This window comes from Panthera tigris, chromosome C1 (assembly GCF_018350195.1).
Source record: "Panthera tigris isolate Pti1 chromosome C1, P.tigris_Pti1_mat1.1, whole genome shotgun sequence".
NCBI lineage: Eukaryota > Metazoa > Chordata > Mammalia > Carnivora > Felidae > Panthera > Panthera tigris.
In genome coordinates, this window is record NC_056667.1 from 161,794,988 (window position 1) to 161,817,956 (window position 22,969).

The 22,969-nt window shown below is 37.6% G+C and overlaps 1 protein-coding gene across 2 annotated transcripts in view; it reads right to left on the reverse strand.

The window, feature by feature from the left end:
- The window catches only part of CHN1 (chimerin 1), a 200,379-nt gene that overhangs the window by 119,068 nt on the left and 58,342 nt on the right, over positions 1 to 22,969 (reverse strand). Inside the window, exons 4-6 of one of the 2 annotated variants that reach the window (XM_042994728.1) lie at positions 12,797 to 12,828; positions 11,092 to 11,133; positions 10,389 to 10,502 (exon numbers count right to left, since the gene is read on the reverse strand). In XM_042994728.1, coding sequence (XP_042850662.1) covers positions 10,389 to 10,502; positions 11,092 to 11,133; positions 12,797 to 12,828 — 188 coding nt within the window. The remainder of the gene's footprint in view (positions 1 to 10,388; positions 10,503 to 11,091; positions 11,134 to 12,796; positions 12,829 to 22,969) is intronic. The other variant, XM_042994729.1, reaches the window with a different exon arrangement.

Sequence of the window (22,969 nt, forward strand, 5' to 3'; positions counted from 1 at the left end):
GCTTACATTTATGCCTAACAGATACGCAATTTTACTTAAGCAGTGTAATATCATACATATACAAAAATGAATTTCATTTTTCAGATTAACATAGATGAATCCATATTTCAATATTTATCAGATAAAATGTTTTTAAAAGAAAATATAATACGTATGTTCAAACATAGTTATAATGGCTTTCTCAGTTTTTAAATTCTCATTTGTTCCCCATTATCAAAAGTTTTTCTAAATAATTCTTATCTTAGTGGTCAGCACAGAACTAACAGGGAAGTGCAAGAACGGTGGGTATAAAGCATTCTCTGGAATATCCACATACAGAATTTGGGGATTATCAAGACTCCTGCACATACGTCATCTCGCTCTTCTCCCAATTTAGAGAAGCTAAAATGAGTCAGACTCAAAAGAAATGTCTTTGGAGATGCCAAATCTGTAGTTAACATTTCTCCTCAAAACAAGCCTTTCAAAAATCTATAAGATATCTAGAAACCCTTTTATTTTGGTTTTTTGTTTTTATTTTAAGTAGGCTCCACACCCAACGTGGGGCTTGAACTCACAACCCTGAGATCACAAGATGCACACTCCACTGACTGAGCCCGCCAGGCGCCCCTCTAGAAACCCTTTCAAAGGTCAGTTTTCAGTAGCCAAAGGAAAAATGCTTACTAAATTAATTACCGAAATGATTCTGGGAAAACTTAGGACCCACCACACTTTCCACTCATTATTCTTATTGCTCTCACAATGATCCTTCCAAATTACAAATATAATCATCACCCTCTTCTATTAAAAGTCTTCAGCGACTCCCATTTCCTTCAGATAAAGTCCAAATTCTTAAGCATGAAATACCAGGCTTCCCTGGCACACTTCTTGCTCAAACTTCCTGCACCCCCAAGCCCTAGCAACCTGCCATACACCAAATGTTCCACGCTGTTCTATATATTACTTCCTTGGCTGATCTTCCCCAAATGCTTGTTTTTTCGTCACATCCTATTCTTCTACCTGGCAAACTTCTTGTCTACCTTTAAGAGCCAACTTAAATGTCTTCCTTCTTGACCCATGTAAATAGCACTGGCAGAATACAGAAACTCAAAAAACGCTACTGTTTTTGAATATCCAGTTATCTGAAGGATTATTTTAATTCCCCCATTTAACAATGAAGACCAAGTCCCTAACAAAAGGCCTTGGTACATCTGTGACACACCAGGGATAAATATTTTAAGGTATATATTAGTCAAAGTATGATGGATTTCACTGTGCTAAAATTATATATTAACATAATTAGGTTTTCCAATCACCTTTAAAATACTGACTTTAAAATCAGTTTGGAAAATATTTTTTTTTTTTTTAATTTTGAAAATAGTATAGCCAATAGAACATCATTAAAACAGAATTTACAAAACTCTGGTGCCTGGCCTCATATAAAACTTTCTTTGGAGCTAATACCATATTTTCTTACTATTTACCAAAGCTAAAATTGGATATACTACTTTAATAAGAGACTGATCAGGATGGAAAGATTTGAAGAATTATATCACAGAATGACCTTCACTTTCTAACAAGGAAACTACTTTAATGACTACCTATTATGTCCTATTATGTAACTGGTATCCATTTTCTCTCCCCACTCCACCTTCTTCCTTCTTTTAATACAAGAAAAGAGGGGCACCTGGGTGGCTCAGTCCATTGGGCATCCAACTTTGGCTCAAGTTGTGATCTCACAGTTTGTGAGTTCAAGCCCCGCGTTGGGTTCTCTGCTGACAGCTCAGAGCCTGGAGCCTGCTTCAGATCCTGTGCCTCCCTTTCTCTCTCTGCCCTTCCCCCACTCATGCTCAGTCACTCTCTCAAAAATGAATAAACATTAAAAAAAAATTTTTTTAATAAAATAAAATAAAACAAGAAAAGAAAACCAGATTTTGTTTGGTCATCCAGACTTCCTCTCCAGCCTTATCTTGAAGAAGAGACTGACCCTATCTCCCAGCTCTAGAACCATGTGGTTAGACAAGCAATTGGTACAGCATTTCCCTGCATATTATTATTGGCTCAGGGATGGAAAAGGGAGACCTGGAGAGGCCTGGTCAACCTTAAAGGAAGGCACACTACCTGAGAAAAATGAAGTTCCCCTGTCCTCCCCTGCCAGGCATAAATAAGGAGGCATACAACTCTAAATGCCCTGACAACCACCTTTTGACCACAAGGAAAGCCAGCCTGAGATTGGAGCTGATGTTGTGAGTGGCCATGAATAAAAACAAAAAGATAAGTCCTTGATAACATCACTGGGATACTGATCATCCATGTTATTGCATTTCTAAATTTCTCATTATATGAGGTATTTCCTTAAGTAATTTATTGTTTGAGCCAGTAGAGTTTACCTATTTTGAATTTTTTTTTACATTTACTTATTTTTTTTAATGTTTTTATTTTATTTATTTATTTATTTTTTTGAGACAGAGAGAGACAGAGCATGAGCAGGGGAGCGGCAGAGAAAGAGGGAGACACAGAATCCAAAGCAGGCTCCAGGCTCTGAGCCATCAGCACAGAGCCCGATAAGGGGCTCGAACTCACAGACTGCAAGATCATGACCTGAGCCGAAGTCGGACACTCAACTGACTGAGCCACCCAGGCACCCCACATTTACTTATTTTTGAGAGACAGAGACACAGCACAAGTGGGGGATGGACAGAGAGAGAATGAGACACAGAATCCAAAGTAAACTCTACACTCTGAGCTGTCAGTACAGACCCCAGTGCGGGATTATAATTCCCACTTCACAAATAGGAACCTAAAGCTCAGAGAGGTTAAATATATATAATAAGGTCAGGCAACTGGAACTCATGTTTGTCAAGCTCTAAGCTACTACAGCTATTTCCAAAATTCCAACAGTGAGAATAGGGAATTGCAATCATATTTTGTGACAGATGTTTTAAAATCTCAATTCCTTATTCCCTCTAACCGTCTTCTCTTTCAACCTATACTTTAACTGAAAAGTTTCCTGATTAGATCATTAGTGTTTTATTTATTTTTTTAAGTTTGTTTATTTATTTTGAGAGAGAAAGCACAAGTGGGAGAAGGGCAGAGAGAAAGGCGGGGGGGGGGGGGGGGGGGGGCGGAGAAAGAAAGAGAGAGGGAATCCCAAGCAGGCTCCTCACTGTGAGTGCAGAGCCCAATCCAGGGCTCAAACTCACAAACCAAGAGATGACCTGAGTGTGACCTGAGCGGAAGTCAGCCACTTAACCAACTGAGGCCATCCCACCACCCCTATAATTAGCATTTTAAATGTTTCTTCTTCCAGCGTTATTTTCTAGTTTTAGTAAAATACAAACATAAGATTATATATTTCTTGTCAGTAAAAATGAACAAATTTAGTACATCAGGCCACTGAGAAAAAGGGATAGTTCATATCAAAGGGAACCAATGTTATCAGAGAGCACAATAAATCAATGTAATGTATAACTTTAATCCCAACACCATATTAAATGCACAACATTGATATAAAGACGTGTTTTCATATTTCTAAGAAAATTCTTGGATGGAATCCAAGCGAGTGTGCCCCACATTAAATGAATAGCTTAGGAAGAATAATAGTAAGGTCCTAGAGTTGAGCAACGGCTCACCTCTTGTACACTTAATGCAGACAAGATAAACAGCTACTGGGGATCACAATATTATTTATAAATTTGTTGAGACAGTAAAGACCTTTTTGCATTCACATCAATGCCATAAAAAATATGTAATTTTCAGGGGCGCCTGGGTGGCTCGGTCAGTTAAGCGTCCGACTTCGGGTCAGGTCATGATCTCACGGTCCATGAGTTCGAGCCCCGCGTCGGGCTCTGTGCTGACCGCTCGGAGCCTGGATCCTGTTTCGGATTCTGTGTCTCCCTCTCTCTCTGCCCCTCCCCTGTTCATGCTTTCTCTCTGTCTCAAAAATAAATAAACGTTAAAATTTTTAAAAAAAATGTAATTTTCAGATAAACCTGTTGAAAAAACTAGTTTTGAATGTGTTGGGATTAGACCTACATACAGAAATTGTTTGCACCCTTATCAGCAGGTACAGCAGTGGCAATGAGAAAACAGATACCAAATATTTAAAAGATCATTTCATATGATCACTTATATTAGTCTGCACTAGTCTTTCACCTTCTTATTTCACTATTTCCAATAATTCATGGTGCAGTACTCATGTAATTCTACATTATTTGCAGCGAACAACTGTTTTGATAAGTCATTACTCAAGAATATCCTGGAAAATATGGGAAATTTCACCTGAGAATTAGAACCTTAAAAAAAGAAGAATGAAAGAAAGAAAATTCTGCATCTAAGTAACACAGTATATGAAACAAGGAACTCAATGGATGGATTTAATAGCTGATAAAAACAGCAGAATACAGGACTAGTAAACTGAAAGGTCAATAGAAAATGTCCAAACTAAAGTTCAGAGAAATAAAAGTCAGAAATTTCGTTCAGAAAGCAAAATAATTTTAGAAAAGTCAGAAAATAATTTATCCTGAATAAACATACAGTCAGAGAAATACTAAAAGAGTTTTTCAAGCAAAAGGAAGGTAATTCTAAGAAAACACAAAATTACAGGAAAGAATGAAAAACAATGAGGGGGTAAATATGAGTAAATATGGAAAAATACTGACTAAATGTTTTCTGTTGAAACAATAATAAGGTACGGTAGGGTTTAAGATACATGTAGAAATAAAATATCTAAAAGTAACAAGACAAAAGGTAGGAGGGAGGGAAATGGAATTTAGAGGGACTTAATTTTCTGGCAGTATCGGGAAAGTGATAGAAGCCATCATTTATATTAAATATAAACGAGTCAAGGGCACATGTTTAACCATTAATCTTAATCATTAATCTTTTAACCATTAAAATAACAGTAAAATAATGTATAGCTCAAGTTAACAGGGAGAAAAAAAATGGAATAAAAAATGGACTTATCTAATAAATCAACAAAAGAAACATGAAACAAGTTAAATAGAAAATAAATAGAAAATAAATATTTAAACCAAAATATATCAGTAATTACGTTAAATGTAAATGGATAATATACTTTATCTAAAATTAAAACTTAAAAACACCATAAATAGAAATAAGGGACAAGTCACAAATTTGAAGGAGACAAATTCAATTCATATAGAACGCAATGATTAGTATCCAGAACAAATGGACTTTCATGAGTCAACAGGAAAATGCCATGCAACCCAAAAGAAGAAAGGGCAGGGGGTTTGAGTGCACATTTCACAGAAAAGAAAATGTGAATAGTAAATAAACATGAAAAGATTCTCAATCTCATTTGGAATCGGAGACATTCAAATTAACCAGCAGATACCATCAGACTCACATAACGTCTGACGGTATTAAGTGAAAACAAAAAGGAAAACAACAGGAATTCTCATACAGTGTTGTGGAATAAACATCAGCATAACTACTTTGGAAAAAACTGTCATTATTTAATAAAGCAAAAGTAGCAATTTTACATCTAAGTAAATATTCTAGAGAAAATCTTCATGTATACCAGGAGACATTTACAAGATTATTACACACGGCAGGACTGTTTTTAACAGCACCAAACTAGAAACCACCCACCTGTCCATTGATAACAGGATGGATAAACAAATTATACTGTATTTATTTAGTGGCTATATAGCAGTGAAAATAAATGAATTATAGCCATATTCTACAGTAAGAAGAAATACCGGGAATACAATGTGGAGTGAAAAAAAACTGAAGAATACATACTACGTTTTCTATTTACTTGAAGTTCAAAAATGAACAAATGTAAACAATGTATTATGTAAGGATACAAACATAAATTATAAGCCTTTAGAGAAAAGCAGGGGGCGGGAGGCGCCTGGGTGGCTCAGTCAATTAAATGTCCGACTTCAGCTCAGGTCCTGATCTCATGGTTCATGAGTTGGAGCCCTGTGTCAGTCAGCTCGGAGCTGGGAGATGCTTTTAATTCTGTGTCTCCCCTCCCCCCCTCACTCCCCCCGCCTCTCTCCCGCTCACATTCTTTCTCAAAATAAACATTAAAAATAATTTTTTTTTAAAAGAAAGGTAGGGAATGATAATCAGGGTAAGTTAGCTAGTGTGATGGACAGGAGGCAAAAGGAAGGAATAGGGGAGGCATATACAGTACAAAGGAGACTCCAAAGGCAATGACTTTTCTTAAAATACAGGCTGAGCATGTAACAGTTATAGTAACGTGTTATTTAATAACTTTTATATTTCTTGTAAGTATTCATTTGTATATGTTTACATTTAATAAAAAGGACAATATAAAACATGCGCTAGTCCTATCCCTTTTCATTTATCACTCTGTATGTACAACACTGAACCTAATTTTTTTCTTCTAGTAAAAAACATTATATAATGACGTATGTTTTTAAAGAATTAGTTCTGGGGCGCCTGGGTGGCTCAGTCGGTTAAGCGTCCGACTTCAGCTCAGGTCATGATCTCGCGGTCCGTGAGTTTGAGCCCCGTGTCGGGCTCTGTGCTGACAGCTCAGAGCCTGGAGCCTGTTTCGGATTCTGTGTCTCCCTCTCTCTCTGACCCTCCCCCGTTCATGCTGCCTCTTCCTGTCTCAAAAATAAATAAATATTAAAAAAAAAAAAAAAAGAATTGGTTCTAAAACTATGAAAATTGTACAAATGTTTTCCAAATCAAACTCCTTAAATTATCTTGGATTTTTTTTTAATAAGTGGTACTTGCCATATGTCATTAAAACTGTAACTAATCTGGGGCGCCTGGGTGGCTCAGTCGGTTAAGCGTCTGACTTCAGCTCAGGTCACGATCTCGCGGTCCGTGAGTTCGAGCCCCGCGTCGGGCTCTGTGCTGACCGCTCAGAGCCTAGAGCCTGTTTTGGATTCTGTGTCTCCCTCTCTCTCTGACCCTCCCCCATTCATGCTCTGTCTCTCTCTGTCTCAAAAATAAATAAACGTTAAAAAAAAAAATTAATTAAAAAAAAAATAAAAAACTGTAACTAATCTAAACATCGTCAACATCAATACACAGAAAACTCCAAAGTCACTTTGAAATACTTCATGCTTCATGATACATAATCTAGTGCTTGGGCCAGCATTCTACCTTCACGTGGATGCCTGTCTGTATGCCTTCAGTGTATAAAAAACTTTCACTGAGCAACAATCATTTTCATGGAACCAAGGGGTCAACATGAGCAAAGGCCAAAAAGCCAGACAAATCTGGCCTGAAATTCAGGCTGGGACAGGGTATGGGAGAAGATGCTGCTCAAGAGGAAAGTTAGATGTTAACTACGGAAGACCTCCCACGCTGTGTACTGGGAATCTCTTTTCTGATTACGGGAAAACTGGTATTGTGACAGCACACACACAATACATAGTCCCCCTATGTAATACCTCACATTCTACACAAAGATCATCAGTGAAGGATTAGGCTCCACGATAGTGGGGAGATGCCAGCGATGGAGGGAGGTATGTTCTTTGAAAGCTTGTGCCCCACTCGACACCACAACTTTGCTGACTACTGCAGCAGGTTTTAAGACTGGTCATGAATGATACTGTGTAAGACACATTCAAGGAAACAAAGCTGGATGGAGGGAGATTTCCAAGCAGTTATGGCACTAATCTTGAAGTCAAAAAGAAGGGTAAAATTTGAGACACCTGAAAAAATAAAAGACTGTTGGGTTTGGCCGTGTGAGATGAGCAAGAAGGAAAAGTCCTCTTAACCATGAGATAATACAGGCACGGTACCTTGGGCTTTCCGGTCTATGAAAAGCTATGCAATACGAAGGAAAAAAAAAAAGGTGCGCTCCCAAATACAAAAGGTAAACTCGAAATTAAAGTTAATTTTAAAAGCATTAATTTTTAAAAAAACCTAAACAATCTTAACACCAAAAAATATATATCTGATATGGGATATAGCGTTTGCTGTGTGATATGAGGGGAGGGCCTCTAAAGGGAGTAGTGCCGGGGCCTACAAACATCTTAAAATAGAGCTAAGAGAAAAAAGAAAAGTGATGTCTTGGTTTCAGTCTTATGGACTGACGAAATCATAGTGTCATCAGCTAACAAAGGGAATATAGATGTTACAGCATATTTGGGAGTAAAACTGGTGAGTTCAGTTTTAGACACAATGAGGTTGAGGTGCCAATGGGGCAACTTGCGTTCAAGGACGTGTTCCAAACCTAAGGGCCCACGGTTAGCACAGTAAAAGCATAATGAACGCTGATGCCTGTAAATTATAAAACTGGTTCCCGAAGAAATAGTGCATTACGTTAAAAACAAAACAAACTGCTGTGAATTGGGAGAAGCACCAGTTGAAACGGGGACTATCAGATACATCAATACGACTTATTTTCATATTCTCCTTAACACTTCCCTGCTGTACATCTAGCTCAAAGCAAGGAAGATCATATTTTAGCATATAAATTACTCACAATGTGTACTCACAAATTCCCTACTCCCACTACCACCGCTTTTACTCATTACTATTTCTTTTCCATGTGACAATTTTATGGTCATTTTCAATAACAAAAGGAAGGCTGTAGGGTTCCCCAAGACATATGAGTTAAAAACATTCCCAACAATCTAATCTCCTCTATTCTCTATTCTAGGATTTCCTGGGCTGGAGTGGAGGGAAAGTGATTCAAAAATGACAGTTAGGGGTAGCATGAGAGAGGGTGAGAGGGTGGCAAAGAGGTAGAGCTTGAGGGCCTTGGGTGCTACTTTTCTCTACAGCGAACCCTTGACCCTAGGGTGTTTACTGATGTCCTTCAGTGAAAACTGAGTGACAGCCATGCTAGAAGATGAGTGGCAAAATGGCATAATGGAAAGTACCTAAACCTGGCAATCAGGCAAGACTGAGCTCAAATTCAGTTCTGTAACTTACTACGTGATCTCAAAGGGATTTAGGGCAGATGGCAATAAAGGGGAAAGGAAGAAGAGTGTTGTGCAGACACCTGTCTCCCCCTCACCCCCACCCTTCCTTCTTTGTTATTCTGGTCTATAAATCTTTACATGTACACTTGTTTACCCTAGACACACAGATGACCAGACTATTTGGAAATGAGGTGTTGCAGAATCCTAGAATTACAAAATGTTATGAGTGGAAAGAAGAAAAAACTGACTTTAGGAAGTTCTGTATGATTTATGCCGAATCAGTCTTTAGTTCATTTAGTGGTAATAAAATAACTATCTGAATTCCCAGCCCAGATTTTTTTCCCCTGTATGCCACAATGTAAACCTGAAGAACAATATAATTAAATAATTGAAGGGGGATTTACACTTTATAATTTGCCATAAAAAGCCGATTTCCACGCATGCAATGAGCTTTATTCTGCAAGTACACAATTAATCCAGAATTCAGTACAAAAAAGTACTGAATCATATTGTTCTCCTTGTCAGAAAGATTAAGTCTTGTGGATGAAATTAAGAGCAGTCCCTGCTCGCTCAAACAGGCATAAGTGATTGGAGAAAGCATTCAACACGCTCATATTACAGCAATAACATCATCTTTCTGTTCTCTCCTAGTGGCTACCAAAGGAAATTGTCATGTCTTTGACATTTTTCTCAGGAAGTTTCTACTTTTAAGTCTTTTCGAAAGAATAGATGAATGAATGAACAAAGACAACAGGTAAATATTCCAGGCCTTTGGAGAGGCAGCAATGTAGAGTGAGTAAGAACACAGACTCTGAAGCCAGATTATTTGGGTTCACATATCAGCTACACAAATTATTAAATGTATGACCTTGGCCAAGTTATTCAATCACTAGGTCCTCAGTTTCCTCATCTGCAACGTGGCGATACTGACAGTACATATATCCTAGAGTTGCTGAGAAGATTAAATGAGGGTCGAGGCGTGACGTAAGGTAAGCCCAATGGATAAGCATGCTACTGTATTACTGTTCTGTTTTTATTGCAGGGTCAATGGAAATATTTGTTTCTGGGCACTGTACTATAAGCTAAGAACAGCCAAAATACTAGGCAAAGTTTAGTTGACAGGAAAGAGCCAAGAGCTCTCAAGAAAAGCTGCTTCAGCCAAAAGCCATCCAAAGAGAAATGATATTGGCTTTAATTTTATGAGTTACAAAGATCTTTTCTTAGCTCCTTTCCTTATTCAAGAAATAGATGGGAGCTGACACAGCAGGGCAGACGGGGGAGAATGGGTAAGATGAAATAGAAGAAAGCAGCTACAATAAAATGCTTTAAAAGTTTTTCAATTCTTAATTACTGAGTGCTACCATTCATGAGGAATTTTTTAAGGGTCTCAAAGCTATTAAAATGGTAATTAGGTCCCAAGAAAACAAGAACCAATTCAATTACATGCTGGATGCTTTTAAAATTTAAAGCCCTCTATTAAGAGGGTTTTAAATGAAGCACAGTTATAATTACAGGTCCATGACCAACCTTAAAGCCAAAGTGTAGGTTCCTGGCTGACGCTGGCTCTCGCGAATGAGGTAACTCCCCTCAGCCACACTCAAGAGCTGGTCTGCTTCTTCTCGGGAGATCATGCCGTGAAATCTAAGAAAAAAGTCATTTCAGAAACTGAATGCTTTCCACCTTTCTCAATAAAGCAAGATAAAACAAAACCCTCCACCTAGACAAAGTACTGCCATATAATTGAAGGGGAGCAGTTGGGTTTAACTCTGCTTGTGTTTCTCTGGGCCTGGCTCCTGGCCAGCTTCTCTGCGGTAATGAGAACCGCACCAAGGTAGTTCTCCAATCCATTTAACAATTGTGAAATCAAAATTCACATCCATCTAAGGGAAGATCAAACCACCTCTCTCAAGAGGACAATCTCCTTCTTATGTAGCCAGCTGACCATATGGACGTACTAAAAAATATACAGAAATGTGTCCCATTTCCTTCCTTCACGCTAGTGGCACTGCTCCAGAATTTTGGCTCACAGTCTATGTTGGCAAGCTGCCAGGACCCTGGGTTGCCCTTAATTGGCATGATTGCCCAATAATGTGCATAATCTGCATCACTGGATACTCAAGCCAAAAGCAAACAACAGGAATACTTGCTTTCGCTCCCTGCTAAAACCCTATTTTTGATTAACGTGGAAAAAAAGCACGAAGAAAAAAAACATAAATAACACATTCTTTACCCAAAGGCAGTGGATTCATTTATAGCATTCGGACAGGAAACACTGACAAAGAAAGAAAATGTTAGCGGTGACTGCTGATTAATACTAAAAACTAAAAACCACCTTGTATCTGTATGGTGACTTACAATTTACAGAGAACTTACACGGACATTACATCCTTTCAGTAATTCAAGGATAAGTGAACTGAGAGACTGCTCGAGTGAAACCGCGGTTTTTACTGGTATGAAAGAAACAAACGTCATCTGATTATGGAATGATACATTTAAAAGGCCCTGAAACGGCACCTTAATAATTTAGGAACTATACTAGCGGGTAAGTGCTGAGCTTCCGGAGTCGTTCTCGGGGGAACAGTTCTGTCTTTCTCAATTCAAGTCTTAAAACAGTTCATGATACAAATGTTCAAGTCATAACAATCAGGGCAGCTAGGTCTGAAAGGAGACTCCAGGAATTTCTTATTTCCATATATTCCTCAGTCGTTCAGAACCAGGTCCATCAGACTCTGCTGGAGGCAAGAAGATGGTAACCAATCCCTGGTAGTTGCACATTCCATTAGATTAGCATACTGGCATTTTGTTTTACGTTTAAATGACATTAATTAATCAAATTAGTAAAATTTAGTATTTATTTGTTTTTAAAAACTCAATTAATTTAAAAGAAAATCTCATTAAAGGACACAAGTTTTGGAAAAGAACTTGACAACAAGGGTATTTAAAGAACTGTAAAACTGTTCATATCAGTTGAACCAAAATTTCAACCCCAGAAAAAGCTTTATGCGCTAAGATGTTTCTGATGGTGTTATTTTTAATAATATAGTTTAAAAGCAAACTAAATGCCAGAAGCAGCAAAGTGACGAAATCATGGTACAACTATAAAAACCAGCAGTGGCTCTCCCCAACTTATGTGTCTGTGTTCTAGTCACAAAAGTCTTGAAAACTTAGAATTTTGAAAACATTTAAAATATTTGCTATATACATCACTGTTTATCTGATACGATCATAAGTCTTGAAAAACAAATGATTTTATTTGAAGAATGATGGGATTCTTCATTTTTAGGTGATTTTTATTTTTCTTTCCAAAGGCCTATATTTCTCTTTTTTATATATATACTCAGAAAAATTAGCAGGACTTTAAAAATTATTACATTTTTCATAAAATAGAAAAATGCTCATTAATATTAAGTGGAAAAATCAGGCTGTAAAATTGTAATACCTAATTGTTGTAAAACCATTAGGAAGACAGAGCCTCAGAAGGTAATATTTCAAATTGTGAACATTAGTTATTTCTGCACAGCATAAATTCACTTTTAGAAAATTTGGACAATAAAGAAAAGTGTTACAAAAAGCCACCCATCCCACTGTACATACATATGTGAATATGTATTGATACACTTAATATATACATACACACACAAATATATCCATTTTCCTCATACACATCTAGTATTACTTATCTATATGAATTGCATCTGTATTTTAACATCATTCCATATATACATTTTTCCATGCTATTTTCTTCTCTACACTTATCTTTATTTTCCATATTTTCACTAATTAGAAGAATTCTATTTCTAATGAAAAAAACAATTTAACTCACTCAAACTTGAATACCTCCTTCATCTTGCTTTTATTTTTACTAAAAGCATCCATTTACCTGCCTCTCTTACATATTCCAATCTATAAAATTTTTTCTCATAATCCATACTCACTCTCTTCCATAATACTTTGGTCTGTTTTCAACCTATTTGGGAAGAAAAAAAAAAGATATTTGTGAAAATGAAAATGTCCACAACCTAACTCAAAATTTTGCATTTTGTATTTGTGGCAAATTAAAGCATATATATATATAATTAAAGCATATATATATATATATATATATATATATAATTATGTATAATAATTATATAGTATAATACTTATATATATAAATATAATTAAAGCATATTCATATATATATATATATATATAGTTACACACACATATATATAATTACTCAGCCATAAAAAAGGATGGGATCTTGCCATTTGTAATAATATGGAGATATTATGCAAAGTGAAATAAGTCAAAGACAAATACCATATGATTTCACTTATAAACAGAATCTAAAAAACAAAGTGAACAGACTCTTAAACACAGAGATCAAATTCATGGTTGCCAGAGGGGAACAAAAGGGAGGGGATGGGTGAAATAGATAAAGGGGATAAAGAGGTGCAAACTTCCGGTTATAAAATAAGTCATGGAGATAACAGGGAATGTAGTCAATAATATTGTAGTAAGGTTGTATGGTGACAGATGGTGACTACACTTATTGTGTTGAGCACCGAGTAACCTACAGATTTGCTGAATCAATATGTTGTATACCTGAAACTAATGACATTCTATGTCAATTACACTTCAATAATTTAAAAAAATAAAAAAATAAAAAATAGGGAGCCTGGGTAGCTCAGTTGTTAAGCAACTGACTTTGGCTCAGGTTGTGATCTCACAGTTCATGAGTTTGAGTCCCACGTCGGGTGAACTCGTACCGTGCTTTGGATGAGCTCCAGCCCCATGTCGGGTGAGCACGAGCCCCAGGTGAGCCCCGCTTCAATCCCTCTCTCTCCATCCTTCTCTCTCTGCCCCTTGTGGGATTCTCTCATTCTATCCCTCTCTCTCTCTCTCTCTCTCTGCCCCTTGGTCACTTGTGCCCTCTCTCTCTGTCTCAAAAGAAAAAATTAAAAAATTAAATTACAAACGTTTTAAAATTTTTACTAAAAAATTAAAAATGAAAATAAATATATTTATGCCAATATACACCAATAGAGGAATAAGTAAGCTGATTTATAGTAAATGCACAGCTTGGAGGAATGTGTAGCTAGCTCTACAGGGACTAACATGAAGAAGTCACCAAGACAAACCATTAAATACAAACATAAGTTAGGAAATAATTATACAGTATGACACCATTTAGGAAAAGCACATTTACATGTAATGCTTTAATATGTGTTCATAGATATATAGAGTTGTGGAAAAATATATACCAAGTTCCAGTGGTTTCCTTCCAGGACAGTTGGGGAGGAAATGAACTGATAGGCCCATTAGAAAGGCAAAAGAGAGGTTTTAGTATTATCTGTAATATAATTTTGTTTTTCTTTTTTATATATTAAAATTTTTTCTATTGGAGAGAGAGTGAGCACAAGTGGGGGAGAAGGGCAGAGGCGGAGAGAGAGAGAGAATCTTAACCCAGGCTCCATGCTCCGCATACAGCCCAACATGAGGCTCGATCCCATGACCCTGAGATCAAAACCTGACCCAAAACTAAGAGTCAGATCTTCAACCGACTAAGCCACCCTAGCACCCCTGTAATATAATTTTTAAACGAAGAATGCATTCATGCATTGCTGATATAGCCGATATCACCTTTAAAAAACAGAAATCAAGATTAACTTTTGTGTAATTTAATATTAGAGTCTTGGACACATCAGGATCTATTCCCTCAATGGAGTCCCTCAAATCGTAAGATCTTTGGCTGAAGGTAAAAGCGCTTTATCAAGCCTATGGGAATGAAGTAAAATGAAAGGAAAGTTCTTGAATGCACCCTACTCATGGATGAACATTCTCAACAAGTACAAAGTGGCGTGGCTGAGGAACTGGTGGCCATAAATGGTGTACCAATCCAATGGTGTTACAACCCAAGACAAACAGTGATTATGTCCTACATTAAATGCACAATAAGCTTCCACTGATTGCCTAAATAGTCATCTTTGTAACACAAGTGATTAGGTTTTACATTGCTGAATAATTATTTTGCTTTACTCAAAGATTTTTTGAATTAAAGGAAATTAGGTAACTTCCTTAGGATGATTAATATTACTGTTAAAATATACAACAAGCCCAAAATAAAACTGACAAACCCATTGCACCTTGTCTGCATTTCTATAATGGAAATATCAAATAAAACAAGTTTAAACTAATTCTTTTTCGCTCTTATCTAGATAGTGAAGGGGTTCAGAACATGCCATTTTAGGGTAAGGATTATTTTGCACTGAAGGCAATTAAGAAACAGCATGGAAGAAACAATTAGCCTGCCCCCTTTCCAACTCAAGGCAGGGCATAAATTTCCCTTTGTAAAGGGAGGGGATAGCTTTACAACAAGGAAGAGATAACAGGGAGAGAAGAACACAATGACTCGGGGAACAACTCTTATCATCTGAGATGACTTGAGTCTGCATAATAAACCTTACCAAACAACCCTTATTTACTAAACATTTCCCAGTCCCCTTCCCACAACTCACCCTAACCCCTCTAAAGCCCAAAACACTTCTGTCTGGTCTCTTCAGCACACTTTATCATCCTTTGTTCAAGTGGTATAGAAGCCACTGGGTGAAACTGCCTCTTTGGGGTTTTCAATTACCTGCTGTGAGCCCCTCCTCCTGTGTGCATATGAAATAGACCTGTTGTATTGTTTTGCTTTTTTTTTTTTTAAGTTTATTTATTTTGAGAGAGCGAGCAGGGGAGGGGCAGAGAGAGACGGAGAGAGAGAGAGAATCCCAAGCAGGCTCTAGGCTGTCAGCACAGACCCCAAAGCAGAACTCCATCCCACGAACTCTGAGATCCTGACCTGACTGAGCCAAAATCAAGAGCTGGACGTTTAACTAACTGAGCCACCCAGCCTCCCCAGAACTTTTCTACTGTTAATCTCTCTTTCATCAGTTCGATTTGTTGCCCCCAGGCATTGAACCTAAGAGGATAAAGGAGAAGTTTTTCATTCCCTACAACAGCATTTAGATTTTTGCTGATGTCTAAGATGTCAATACTTAGGTGGTGAGCTGGAATTGTCTCTTCAAACTCATAGGATAGCATTACTCTGATACATAATCAAATAAAAAAGGGTTAGTAATATAAGTAATGATTATTAATGATCCCAACTGATTTACTTTCAAATACATCAAACTGGGAATCTAAATGTCATATGCAATAATAGAAATGTATTTATATGCTTATACAAACATTTGTATAAGCATAAGCTTCTAAGTTTCTAAAAAAATAATTAAAAAAAATAAGGTTCATAATAGTAGTTGAGGGACTTTTTACAGTCTGACATCAATATGACTAAGTAAGACCTGATTTTAAATTAGTACTTATGTTGAATTATTTGCTTTGCTTTCTCTAATTTTCTGTTTAGTTAACATTTTTTTCATGATACCATATCATGGGTAGGAAAAATGGCAAACAAGGGGAACAAAAAAGATTCCAACTAAAAATAAAAGATGTTCATAAAATGCTTTGTAGCTTGGCTGTCATACCTCAGAGACAGAAAGTTTTAGATTAATCTACCATTATTAAATATGACATAAAGTGCAAAGTACAAGAATTCAATAAATAGTAGATGCCATTTTACAATATTTGAAACATCAATGGAATTTGTTACATTAACATTTACTGTAGTTTTGTAACTAATGAACTATTTTTTCTTTTTTTAATGATTATTTTTTAATATACAGTGTTATATGGGGCGCCTGGGTGGCGCAGTCGGTTAAGCGTCCGACTTCAGCCAGGTCACGATCTCGCGGTCCGTGAGTTCGAGCCCCGCGTCAGGCTCTGGGCTGATGGCTCGGAGCCTGGAGCCTGTTTCCGATTCTGTGTCTCCCTCTCTCTCTGCCCCTCCCCCGTTCATGCTCTGTCTCTCTCTGTCCCAAAAATAAATAAAAAACGTTGAAAAAAAATTAAAAAAAAAATATACAGTGTTATATATTTTCTTTACATATATATACATATATATACGTATACATATATATACGTATATATATATATACAGATATATACATATAGATATATATGTATACGTATATATACATATAATTTGAGAGAGAGAGAGAGAGAGAGAGAGAGAGAGAGAGAGAGGGAGGGAGAGAAAATCTTAAGCAGGCTCCACACACAGTGCGGAGCCACATGGAGGGCTTGATCCCATGACCCTGAGATCATGACCTGAGTTGAAATCAAGATTTGGATGCTCAACTGACTGAGCCACTCAGCCACCAAGAACTATTTTCTTCATATGTAAAACATTTTAATCAAATTCACCAATCACACTCTTTCAAATTAAAGAAGTCTTATTTCTTATCTTATTTTCCACAAAAATAAGAAGAGCTTGTTTAATATATGTTTCTTGCTCTCCAAAGGAAATCTGGAAACTGTAGAAATAAACACTAAAAGCATTATAAATGTTAATTCCCCCCCCCCTCCTCCCCTACAACGTTATAGACTGACCTTTCAGATTAGTTTTTTTCACTAAGGCAACTTTATCCCATGACTATAAATCAGAACAGTTGTTCCCCCACCCACAAATTTTTCTAATTTAAATTCAAATTTAAAGAACATGTAATTCTGAAGGCAATGTCACGAGAACAGTGAAGCAGAAAATTCAGAAAATTTCCAAAATGTTTAATCCTGCTCTTTTCTAACAGTGGTATTGACCTGGTTAGAAGTTACAGAAAATCATTATCTCTTTCTTGTTCCCACTGTAAAAATAGTACTTGGAGGCAGGTACTTTAAACCTAGTCTGGAAGTCTATATGATGCTTGTAAAAGTTAGGGTATACATATATGAAATTGTAAGAAATAACAGAACCCTGGCCAAATATTTACTATTTTTTTCAGGCAGCAGTCTAGAGTATATATGTAAAGTCTACACACAAAGTACAAATGTTTACAAGTGTCAAGATTTTGTTTTGCATTGTTTTTCAAAGTGGCTCAGTTGTTTAGAGACATAGAAGAGGGGAAAAGGGAGAAAAATACACATTTGGTATTTGTTTCCTACAATGGTAGATTCCGAATTAGTAAGTCACTCAGTACTCTAACTTTGGATCTATTTTAGTTTCCTGTATTAGTCAGGCAGGAGGAAAGGGAGAAGGAAGTGAGAGGAAGAACAGGAGGAGGAATTTTACAACCGCTCAAGGACAATCAAAGACTAGAAATGGAGGGGCGCCTGGGTGGCTCGGTGAGTTAAGCATCCAACTTTGTCTCAGGTCATGATCTCGCAGTTCATGGGTTCGAGTCCCACATCAGGCTCTGTGCTGATGGCTCAGAGCCTGGAGCCTGCTTCAGATTCTGTTTCTCCTTCTTTCTCTGCCCCTCCCCCACTTATTCTCTCTCTCTCCCCCCCCCCAAATAAATAAACAAAAATATACACACATACATACATACATACATACATACAAGACTGGAACTGGATAACCCGGAAGGATGTGCTACATGTAAACAACGCACAGTTTTCCACTGAAGTACAATTTTTTTTCACTACATTTTCTAAATTACTAGGTTTTTTGGACTGCACTTTATACCACAGAAAATATCAACATGGGTAATAGTTAAGCTTCAACAAGCCATAATAATTTAAACTTACAACAACTTAAAAAAAAAAAAAAAACAGTGCCAGCATAGTGGAGGAGTAAGTACACATCAAATAACTACATGGCTGGAAATGACTTCTAGGGAAGAAGTGAGAAAAAAGAGATCAGAAATGTTATAGAACTTACAAAGACTGTTTAATTTTTTATCCTCCATTAACAGTAAGATAAACTTCTAGGTACCTGCTGCCCTCCTCAATTCTGTAGCATTCTTGATGATATTTAGATCAAAGTGAAAAGTGCTAAGAATGCAGCTTCCTTTTCATTGTACTTTAGACTTAGCCAAGAAAACCACTAACCTTCAGCATGCCAAATAGGTTATTTCTCTATTTACTGTCAGATTTCACAAATTCAATGAAGAAAACGTACTTACAGGGGTTTTTTTAAAGCTCTGTAATTACTACTCAGTGACTTGCTAAACACCAGTTATTCAGCTTCCTGATATTAGTTTCTTCTTTTATTAATAGACTGAACTAAAAAAGGATAACAGAGAGAAAAACAAGAAGGCTGGTCTGGTTGAAGCAGGATGGGCTAGAGAAGAAGAGACAGGGAAACAGTAGGAGGTACGCACAAAAAAAAATAAAGTGGATGGGGAGATTATACAGGGCTTCAGAAGCCCTTGTAAGGACTTGGCTTTTACTCTGGGTGAAATGGGGAGCCACTGCACGGCTCTGAGTAGAAAAGTGACGAGATCTGACTGAAGTTCTAAAAGGAAACTTCTGTGATGAGAGCAGACTACGAGGGGAAAGATCAGTTAAGGACTATTTCAGTTACACAACTGAGAGATTACTGTATGTTGGGGCAGAATAATTTATGATGACAAATTGGCTTAAATATATACCAACTAGACACAACAGAAGTTTATTTCTTGCTTGTGTAACATCTCTAGTGGATTAGTATTCAGGTGAGGAACACCAACATCCAAGCAGCTTCCATCTTTTAGCTTTGCCACCATCTTTTTGAGATCCCCTGTTTTTATCTGAATCCAAGCAGAAAGGAACATAACACAGAGGAACTTAGATGGGAAGGTTTAACGGATCTGGCATTCAAGTTCACTTCTATTCCACAAGAGAACTGTCATATAGATGAAGATGGAGAGATTTAGTCCAACCAGGTTTCTAAAGAAAGGAAGAATGAATTTAGGTGGGTATCTAGCAGTTCTCACAGTTCATACCCAAATGGCAGCCATGGAAGTAAGTGGTAGGATTCTTGACGTATTGTGCACATATTCTGAAAACAGACCCAGTATGGTTTCCTGATTAATCATGGGTTGGTGAGAGGAAAAAAAAAAAAAAAAAGAAAGAAAGAAAGAAGAAGAAAAAAACCTCAAGGATGATGCATGGTTTTTGATCTAAGCAACTGGAAGGAACAGCCATTAACTGACACGTGGAAAGCTTTGTTTGGTAAAGCAGGTTTGGGGAGGAGGGTAAAGTTCAGTTCTGTTTTGGATGTGTTATATTTGAGATGACATCAAGGTAGGATATAGAAGAAGCAATTGATTACGTGGTCTGGAATTTGGGGAAAGAAGACTGGACTGGGAAATGTAAGTTTTATTAAAACCTGAAACAGCAACCTCACCAGGGAATAAATAGAGGCAGAGAAGAAATGAAGATCAAGGATTGAGCCCTAGAACACCTGAACACTGAAGCCAGGGAGAAGACAAACCAGCAAAGGTGACTGTGAGGGCAGGAGAAAAACCAAAAGGCTGTTGTCCTGGAAATGAAGTGAGGAGAGGGTATCGAGAGTCATCATCTGTACCACGTGCTGCTGACTGGACAAGCAGGACTGGCCATTAGATCGAGCAAATTGGAACTCATTGGTGACCTTGCCTCATGCAGTTCTACTGGAGCGGTAGTGGGTTAACAGCCTGACTGAAGTGGGTTTAAGAGAAAATAGGAGGAGCAGGATTGGAAGCAGCAAGTATAGGTAACAGTTTCAAGTGTTTTCTACAAAGGGGAACAAAGAAATTGGGCAGGGCAGATGGAAAAAGTAGGGGGTCAAGACAATTCTTTAAGATGGGAGAAATAACAGGATGTTTGTGGGCTGATGTAAAAAGCAAAACACTGCTGATGATAAGAGAGGGGAGATTGCTAGGATTGAGTCCTCAAGGAGATGGGAGGAAATGGAATCGAGTGTAGCGGACAGCTTACCATGATTTAGGACAACAGGCAAGAATGCAGAACACGTGGACCCAAACCCTGACGGCTGGGTAGATGTGGCACTGAAAGTTTGTGGAAATCCTCCTCTGATTACTTCCATCAGGAATAAAGTAGGATATAAAATTGTGAGCTGGGAATTAGGGGACGAAGAAGGTATTGAAGGTTTGAGGGGAAAGCATGGTATGATTACCAGTGAGCAGGAAGTATCAACTTGAGGTTCATAAATTTCTTGTGAAGCCTATTCAGCACTTTGTTTTCCTCCAGCCATATACGGTTTCTTGGAAGTACATGAGGAGTAGGCAGAAGTAGATTTTAAACAGGGTTGTGGTTTTGCCAAGCAAGTATGACATTAGAGAAGATCGCGAGAGGGAAGCAGACTGGCTCGCCATCATCTACCTAGACTTCTCTCTCATTCAGCTCCGTGACTCTCTACTCACCAGAGTCCTGTGAATTCTACCGCTTCACCTATTCCCATTCCCGCCCCTCTTGGTTATTTTCAGGAACAGTGTCGTATTATGTGCCTTCATCGCTTTCCCCTAGGATTATTGTAACCCCTCCTAAAACAGGCTTTTGTCTCTAAAATGTCCATCTTCCTTTCCAGTCCATCTTCCACACTGCAGACAGAATGTGCTTTCTATGTCTAAGTCCAATCGCATGAACACACTTTCAACTCTCCACAGCTATCAGGATAAACTCCCAAGGTCTATGCTTGGAACACGGAAGTTTTTATCAGCGATGCTTGCTTAGCTCTGCGGTCGCATCTGCCACACTCCCACAAGAACTCTGCACTTGCCCTCAGGAACTGCACACGCGTAACCAGGCAACTGCCACCAGATCTGCCGTAATGCTGGATTCATTGCTCCATCCTCTAGCTAGACAGGAAGCTCCTTGAGGAGAGGGGACTTGCTTTATTTGCCTTGAATCTCGAAGACTTAGCAGACAGAAGCCCCTCAGAGAATACTGATTCAATGAGTAAATACACACAGGCCACAAAAAGAGCTGGAGCCTCTCTAAGAGCTATAGGCATTAATATACGTATTTTTGCAAACCATGTAACAAGAGCATTATGTTGCAAAATAAAGTACGCAACAATATTCATTCATCCAGCAAACATTTATGAGCCTTTATTACGCAGAAGTCATCATAGCCAGGTGCTGAATATAATCTGCCGGGGTGAGACAGTAAGTAGAGAAATGATTACCGTCAATTTCATACTTCTATAACCAGATTTGAAGAGAGACTTTTTAAAACATGTGCTGGCAAAATGTGTATCAAACATACATCTAACCGGTGCTGTGACTACAATTAGAATACAACGCGAAATGTGTAACTTTCTCTGTATTTCTCATTACACTAACAGCACTGAACTTGAGTTTGATGCATTCTGTCCAGCCTTAGCCTGCCTTACCCATTACCCTGGAAAACACAACTGGTTGTTATAAGAAGCAGCGTCCTCAGAAATGCTGTCCAGCTCCCTGCAACACCAGCTCCAAAATGTGTCACAAAGAGCAGAGATTTGGTTTTGCGCACTTAAAAGTCGTTAACTACATTCCCACTCTTTGGCTGCCAGAAAAAAATAAAAAGTGTATCCATTTTAAGACTTTGTGTTTAAGGATGCTCAAATGCCAAACTAGTTTGATTTACATCATATTAGTACAAATCAACTAAAGATACGGAAGTTCTTTGATATCTCTACTCAAATATACATATTGTGTACCTGTATAATTTATACCTGTATCTGTCTCTCTCTCTCTCTCCCCACCGCCCCCCCTACATTTACTTGAATTCAACCAGGTGCTTGACATAAAATAACAAAATCAGGGTGTCTGGGTGACTCGGTCAGTTAAGTGTCTGACTTCAGCACCTACTTCAGATCCTCTCTCTCCCTCTCTTTCTGCCCCTCCCCTGCTCGCTCGCTCACTCTCTCTCTCTCTCTCTCCCCCTCAAAAATAAACATTTTTTAAAAAATAACAAAATCACTTTACATAACTGAAAATCTCATAAGTATATATGTGATATATTTATTATAAGCTATATTTCATTGCATTATATATTTATACATTTCTACATTGATCCAGAACTGCATACACAAACATATACACTTTACAGGTGATAAGCGATTTCTAGGGGAAATTCTGATTATGTAAGACTTTCACTTCACGTGCTAAATTCTGAATTCACTCCACTGTAAGATAAAACTGCACTCTAACAATATTATTAAGAATCATTTTCAGGCTTTTAAGTATTTGCTTAGTCTCTAAAGCATGCCTAAAATACTTAGTTGTGGACCTGGACATCTTTCCTTCAAAAAAAACTATTTATATTTAAATTTCAAC